This window comes from Melospiza georgiana, chromosome 9 (genome assembly GCF_028018845.1).
Source record: "Melospiza georgiana isolate bMelGeo1 chromosome 9, bMelGeo1.pri, whole genome shotgun sequence".
Lineage (NCBI taxonomy): Eukaryota > Metazoa > Chordata > Aves > Passeriformes > Passerellidae > Melospiza > Melospiza georgiana.
Genome location: NC_080438.1, coordinates 594,182 through 602,089, shown reverse-complemented (window position 1 = coordinate 602,089; position 7,908 = coordinate 594,182). Strand labels below are relative to the sequence as shown.

At 54.3% G+C, this 7,908-nt stretch overlaps 1 protein-coding gene across 1 annotated transcript; it reads right to left on the bottom strand.

Moving 5' to 3' along the window:
- Positions 1 to 6,200: 6,200 nt before the first annotated feature.
- On the bottom strand, positions 6,201 to 7,133 carry LOC131086981 (olfactory receptor 14A16-like). The gene has a single exon (XM_058030302.1). It carries the CDS (start codon positions 7,131 to 7,133, stop codon positions 6,201 to 6,203), a length of 933 nt encoding a protein of 310 aa, XP_057886285.1.
- Positions 7,134 to 7,908: the final 775 nt, after the last annotated feature.

Here is a 7,908-nt window from a genome sequence, read left to right as displayed (position 1 = left end):
GGCACTTGGAGGGGCACTCAGGGATTCTGAGGTACAGTTTGGGGTCCCAGGCAGCACGTGGGGGTCCAGGGGGGCCCTTGGAGGTCAGGGAGGGGAATTTGGGGCCCTTTGGGGTCCGGGAGGGCCCGTGGGAGGCTCGAATGGGGTTCGCTGGGGCACGGGGGGTGATGGGAGTTGTAGGCACGCGTACCATACGGTTTAACGGGGCCGCGGAGCATCACTAGGGCGCAGCTGCAATGTGGGCGCAGCTGCAATGGCTCTCGATGGGTCGCAGGGCATGACGGGAGATAAAGTCCCGAGTGGACAAGCGCTGGAGGTGCGCTACGGAGCATGATGGGAGCTGTAGTCGTGGAAGCGGTTCAAACGCGGCATTTGGGGGTGCGGGAGGGCACTTGTGGGACACTATTGCGTCCGAGCTGCGACTTGAAATCCTCGGGGGGGAACGTAAATGGTTCGAGAGCACTCGGGGGGAGCTCGAGGAGCTCTAACCGGGCTGTTTAGGGTGCGGGGCACGGCAGGTGCGCGACTGTGTTCTGAGGGGCTCTGGGGCCGCGGGGGGATGAGAAAAGATGAATTCCCAGAAGTGGCCGTACCGGACATCTGTGGGGTTGGGAGCACTCAGGGGGTCTGGGGACGCTTTGGGGGGTCCCGAATGGGCACTGAGGGGGCACTGAGGGATCCTGGAGGGGCTGAGGGGCATTTATGGCACAGACGGGGGTGGATCCCGGGGTTCTGTGGAGCGCGGGGCATGACAGGCATCGTAGTCCCGGCTCTAACGGGGTTGTAACCGCCGCGGGGCATGATGGGAGTTGTAGGCAAACAGGAAAGGTGGTGCCAACCTTAGGCACCGCCCCAGACCTGGATCCCTGGCACTGATTGGCTGCAGGCAGTGATTGGCGGGAGCCTTGGCAAATGGGATGCGGTGGAGGTGAGAACAGCCAATTCACCCTCCTCCAGTCCCTCCCAGTACAGACCAGTTCATCCTCAGTACAGACCAGTTCAAACCCAGTGCCCCTCCAATCCCTCCCAGTACAGCCCAGTCCCTCCCAATAAGCCTGAGTTTATTCCCATTCCCTTCCAGTTCACCCCAGTTTCATCAAGAGGATGCCCCAGTGTCCCCAGGTTTCCCCAGTATCACTCCCAGTATTTCCCAGTGAACCCCCACAGTCCATCCCAGTCCACCCCGATTCCCCCTCAGCATTCCTCATGTTCCCAGGTCGTCCCACTCTTCCCCAGTTTCACTCCCAGTATGTCCCAGTGTCTCCCACAGCGTTCCCAGTGTTTCCCATGTATGTCCCAGTCCTCCCCAGTGTTTCCAAGGACAGTTTAATTTCTCACGGTGGCCGTGGCAGCCAAACCCAGCAGTGGGGTCAGTGCAGTGCCCATGGCCACAGCCCCTTGCAGGGGCCCAGTGCAGCTTGGGCTGATGAGCCATCCTCACAGCTGGCCCAGGGCAGCTCTGCAGTGCCTTTGGTGGCACCTGGGGCCTGCACATACCTGAGCAGTGTGGCTGTTTGCAGTGGGGAAACTCAGCAGTTTCAGATTGCTTCAAAAAAACCCCAAAAAGTGAAAACCCCTCTCAGGCTGGGTGCAGCCAGCTCTGCAAGCACAGCAGGGCCCAGGGGAGTGAGGACAGACAGGATGGGGCTGGGCCATGTGGAGCAAGGTTGTCCACACTGGGTCAGAGCTCCAGGCACAGCTTCTGTGAGCAGGCCAGAGCTGCTGAGGAGAGATCCTGGGTCAATATCAATCACAGAATGCTGCAATCACCTTTGCTCTAAAGAGAGATAATATAAAATACTTCATTTAAAATAAGAATGTGTATTTCTTACAAGTTCTTTGAAATCTTTCTCCATCACTGGACTAGGAAAACGTTAATGATTCTCACAGGGCTTTGGTGTTGTTTACATCAGACTCAGTCCCTGAGAGTGTCTTCAAAAAACTTCTCAAGAACTCAAAGTTAAATTGAAACTCTGAAGTTTTTTGAAGTTTTAATATGTTCCACAGAGGGATACGACTGGGAAAGTGTCCCCAGGTTCCAGTTAGTGCAGAACACTGGAGGCAGTGATGACAGCTGGGGACAAACAAGGCAAAGGTGTCTCTGGTGCTGAGCAAACATGGATGTGTTTAAGGAATGCAAAGAGCCCAGGCCTGAGCCCCAGCCCCTGGCCAGGCAGATCTTGTCCCTCCCAGTGAAGAGCCTGTCTTTGTGTTATCCATCCCCTCCTCGCTGGCACTTCCAGGCTGGGATGAGGAGACCCTCAGCCTTCCCTGCTCTGGGCTGGACAAGCCCAGCTCCCTCAGCCTCTGCTCACAGCCCAAGGGCTCCAGCCCCACCTTGGAGGCCCTTCCCAGACCCTGCTCCAGCTGCCAGATATCTTTCCTGCCCTGGGGACCCCAAACCATGCCACAGTGGCCTGGATAATCCATGTCCTTGAGGTCCTGGTCAAACAGCCCAGCCCCTTGTCCCTGTGTCAGGTTTTTGGGTTGATCTTGTGGAACATCCTTGGGGGAGGCTGTGGCTCCAGGTGGGCCGGGGAGATACCAGGGGACAGGAGACCCTGCTGAGCATGAACGGCTTTGGACTTCTGGGGTGAAACTCTGAGGGGGGGCTGGGGCACAGTGACGAACCCAGTGACCTCCCACAGCCTTGCTGGGATGTCACAGCCTGCTCTGTGATGTCATAACTTATTCTCTGATGTTGCAAAGCTGGTCTTTGATGCCATAACCCACTCTGCGAAGTCACACAGCCCTCCTGTTATGTCCCAGCCTTCTCTGTGATGTCACAACGCATTATCTAATGTCACACATCTGGTCTGTGAGTTCACAGCACACTCTCTGATATCATAGTCTGCTCTGTGATGTCAGACCTCTGCCCTGTGATGTCACACTTGGCTCCGTGATGTCACAGAGGCAGTCTATGATGTTGCAGCTGCTCAATGACCTCACATAACCATCTCTGTGATGTTATAGCCCACTCTGTGACCTCATGTCACCAGATGATAAATTGTCTACACCAGGTGAGCACACACAGTGCTGGTTCTCCAAAACCCCAGCCCTATGGAAACCACACAATGTCCATTGTGTGAGAAGGGGAACTGAAATTCACCAGCCTCAGTGTCCTGCCAGCTCAGCCAGGCCAACTGGAACATTGGGGTCCCTGAGCACCAGGGACCACCAGAGAGACCCCCAGGGCAGGAGAATGCATGGGTAAAGGGGAGGGGAAATATGTTAATGATTTTGGGGAAATTATTATCTAGTCCAGGACAATCAATGAATATGTGTGCAAAATACAGAATATAAACAGAAACTTTCCTGTACTCAGCGTGCATGGCTTTGAGAGGAGCTATCCCCCCGTGCCTCTGTCCAAATAAAGAATGCTACTTTTTAATGCTACATTGGGGTTATGGAATTTTAGTATTTTGTCAAATTTTTGGTATCACTCCCATTCTCAAGGGAAGTCTCTGTCTCCTGCTGTTCACAAACAGAGAAGGGCTGGTGGGAGATGTGGTGGTTGGAGGCTGCCGTGGGCACAGTGACCATAAAATAATCAAGTTTCCAATATTCTGTGAAAGAAGGGCAGAAACAAAACTTCATCACTGGAATTACGCAGGGCAGTCCTTGGATTCAGGATGCAGATTTGGAGAGTACTGAACCAGGTACTGATTTTTTAAGGGAAACACACTTAAAAATAAAAGTGTCCATGAAGGATGGACACACCTCAAGAAAGGAATCTTAAGGGGGAAGGAGCAGCCTGTCCCTCTGTGCCAAAGTTGAGCCTGAGAGAAAAATGACTGCCCTGGCTGGGCATGGTGCTTTTGTGGGAACTCAGGAAAACAGGGGGTGCATCACCATTGGACAGTAGGTCAGGCATCTTAGGAAGTGGTTAAGGATGTTGTTAGGTTGTGCAGAAGGAAAAGTGGAGTGGTAAAAGGTGAATTAGAGCTTATCCTGGCCACTTTGGTGAAAAGATAATAAAAAATGTTTAAAAAAAAAAAAACTAAAAACGAAAGGAGAGATAAGTAGAACACCTACTCTTTATTGGATGCAGTGAGGAATAGAGTAACTAAGGATAAGGAAAAGCTGAGCTGCTTAACACCTTCTTCGCCCCAGTTTTCAACATTAGGACAGGTTGTCCTCAGGACAAGTGTTCTCTTGAGCTTGTGGATGGGGACAGGGAGAAATACAGCCCCCTGTAATCCAGAAGGAAGCAGCTGGGGACCTGCTGAGCCAGGTGGGCAAGCAGGCCAATGGCTCCTGGCCTAGCTCAGGAATGGTGTGGCCAGCAGGAGCAGGGCAGGGATTCTTCCCTTGCACTCAACACTGGTGAGGCCACACCTCGAGTGCTGTGTCCAGTTCTGGGCCCCAATCTAGGAAGGCCACTGAGGGGCTGGAGCATGTCCAGAGAAGGGCAACAAGGCTGGGGAAGGGTCTGGAACACAAGTGCTATGAGAAGAGGCTGAGGGAGTTGGGGTTGTTTCTTCTGGAGAAGAGGAGGCTCAGGGAGACAAGGAGGTATCAGGGCACAGGTTGGACTTGATGATCTCCAGGGCCTTTTCCAACCTTGCTGATTCTGTGATTCTCTGAAACCACCCTTGGAGCAGTTGCAGGAGGAGCCCTGGGCCTCCTCTTCAGCAGCTCCAGCAGCCCAGGTCCCTCAGCTTCTCCTGCCAGCCCCAAAGCCCATCCTGTCAGTCCTGCAGAGCCTCTGCAGCTCCTCCTCATTGCCCAGAACAGGGAGCCCCAGAGGCAGACACAGCAGCCCAGATGTGCCCCCCTGGCCTGGGGTGTCTCTGGCAAGGGAGCAGCACCAGGAACTGCAGGAGCCTGCAGACAATTCCTGCAGCACTTGTAGGATGATCCTGCTGCCCAAGGGACGTTCCCATGGTGCCAAGTCAGGAACTGCAATGGGGAGTGGGGCCAGAGAGGAAAGAGCAAACAGGGATGGGCTGTTTGCTGGGGAGGGGACTGCAATGGGCAATAGGAAGAAATCTGGATCAGGAAAGAGGAGAAACATCAAAGGTGAGGCCAAGGAAATGCTTGGAGCAGTTTAGGGATGGCTGCCAGGCAGCCCTGGCTCTGAGCAACAGCATCTGCAGTGGGGCAGGAAACCCCCAGCACATGGGAAAAAACTTTCTGGCTGACTGCAGAGGCCAGGACAAAGCTGAGTGGTTTCCCTGGTGTCCCCCAGCCCTTGCTGGCCCCAAAGGCTGATGGCATTTGTGCTCCCTCAGGTTCATGTCCCCACACCAACAGCATGGGGGTGCTCCCCCTGCTGTGTGCAATGCAAACAGGGGCTGCTGAGCCAGTGCTGCCGTGTCTGTGCCTGCAAGGATGGGGCACCTGTGTGAGCCAGGGGAGAGGCCAGGGCTGCAGAGGGGGGATGTTGTTGGCAGCTCCATCAGGACGCTCTGGGACGCTGCCCTGGGCTGTGCAGTGCACTGGGGATGGATCAGCCCCTGCTCTGCTGCTCCTTCCCGTCTGCCCCAGGGCCCATGCAGAGCCCCAGACATGCTGTTTGCCCCCAGCCTGCCCACGGCCAGCCTGGAGCTGCTCACAGGACTTTTCTGTGCTGAGCATTGGCCTGGCCGTGTTCTTGAGAGAGCCTGGGCAAGGAGCCTGGAGCCCCCAGGGCCTGGCCTGAGGCGTCAGTGCTGCCCCAGCAGTGCCCATGGCCTGTCCCTGCTGCAGCCCCGGCACTGCCACCCCCAGGGCTGTGCCCGGCCCCGAGAGCACTCAGGCCCTGTAGCAACACCAGGGCCAGCAGAGCAGCGGGGCAGGGCCACGGCAGCAGCACTGGCAACAGCAAGAGCTGCTGCTGCTGCTGGGCACAGCTGCTGGGCCAGCACTGATCTGCCCCCAGCTCTGCACACAGACATTGCTGCTGCAGCTCCAGAGAAGGCAACAAGAGGGGCATCTCTGGTGAAAATTCTGCTAGGAGATCCTTTCTTTCACTTAAAGCAACCGAGAGCACAGCTCTTCATTGACACAATCTGTGAGCTACAGCAAATTTGGAGGTAAAGAAAATGTAATGAAGCACAAATAATGTCTTTTCTTTGTGGACAGTATTAAAAAATGAAACAAAGGAAAGAAAAGAACAAAGAAACCACCAAATCAAGCAACAACTATCAAAGATAAGTTTTTTTACAAGTGATAGATAAGTTTTATTACAATATGATATGCAGAAACTAGCCAACAGTTTAATGTTTCTGAAACCATCTACTAATCAGTCTCCACACTGCAGCCTTGAGCTCCTGGTTTCTCAAGCTGTAGATGAGGGGGTTCAGGGCTGGAGGCACCACCGAGTACAGAACTGACGCTGCCAGATCCAGGTATGGGGAGGAGATAGAAGGGGGCTTCAGGTAGGCAAAAAATGAGGTGCTGACAAAGAGAGAGACCACGGCCAGGTGAGGGAGGCAGATGGAAAAGGCTTTGTGCCTTCCCTGCTCAGAGGGGATCCTCAGCACAGCCTTGAAGATCTGCACATAGGAGAAAACAATGAACACAAAACAACCAAAACCTAAGGATGCACCAACCACAAGGAGCCCAAGTCCTCTGAGTTTGGAGTGTGAGCAGGAGAGCTTGAGGATCTGGGGGATTTCACAGAAGAACTGGCCCAGGGCATTGCCATGACACAGGGGCAGGGAAAATGTATTGGCTGTGTGCATGAGAGCATAGAGAAAGGCACTGGCCCAGGCAGCTGCTGCCATGTGGGCACAAGCTCTACTGTCCAGGAGGGTCCTGTAGTGCAGGGGTTTGCAGATGGATACGTAGCGGTCGTAGCACATGACGGTCAGGAGGGAAAATTCTGTTGCAATGAAGAAGATAAAGAAAAACACCTGTGCAGCACATCCAGTGTAGGAGATGTTCCTGGTGTCCCAGAGGGAATTGTGCATGGCTTTGGGGACAGTGGTGCAGATGGAGCCCAGGTCACTGAAGGCCAGGTTGAGCAGGAAGAAGAACATGGGTGTGTGCAGGTGGTGGCCGCAGGCTACGGCGCTGATGATGAGGCCGTTGCCCAGGAGAGCAGCCAGGGAGATGCCCAGCAAGAGGCAGAAGTGCAGGAGCTGCAGCTGCGGTGTGTCTGCCAATGCCAGCAGGAGGAAGTGCCTGATGGAGCTGCTGTTGGACATTGCTTCACTCTGGCTGTAGTGGACTGTTGAAAGAAGACATTGACAAGCTCTTTGACTCAATCTATTAGAGTTATTTTAGGAATTGCCTCAAAACTACTTCACTACCTGTGGGGGTACTTCACTGAACAATTTCCTTTTTGAGCTTGGGTTTGTGCTGCTGAGTTCCTGCCTCATCTCAGCATTGCTCTCAGCTTGAACCCCGGGGAAGCCCAGAGGGAAAACAGGACTCTGTGTGCCCCAGTGCAGTCAGGCCTGCTGGTCCCCACACAGGTGCCTTTGCCTATTACACTTCCCTCTAGTTCAGGGTGATCGAACATAAAACGTGCTTGAAAAAAAAAGTGGAGTTTTTAAAGATTCAAAGTTCAAGTTTAGTTTCTTTAAGCCCTTCTCTCTGTCCCTGTGCAGCTAGACAGGGAGGGATGCCAAGTGTTGGTCAGGCTCTCTGCTGCCTGGAGTTATGCCTATTGGGAGTTGTTTCTCTGTATCCAAGCCTGCTCCCTGATAGTGCTGCCAGAGCCCAGCCCAGCCCTGGGGTCCCAGCTCTGCCCTGCAAACACCCCCCAGCACAGGGCACTGCCCAGGGGCATCTCCCTGGCAGCAGGGCCTTAAGGGCAGGGCACACAAACAGAGATGCTGCAAGCCAAGGTGCTGCTGCTGCTGCTGTCTGTAGGGAGAGGAGGCTGAAGAGGCACTTTCTGAGGGAGAGCTGAGGCACATCTGCTGATGCCCAGGGTGACAGTGCAGCAGTGTCAGTGACAAAGCCAAAGCTGACAGC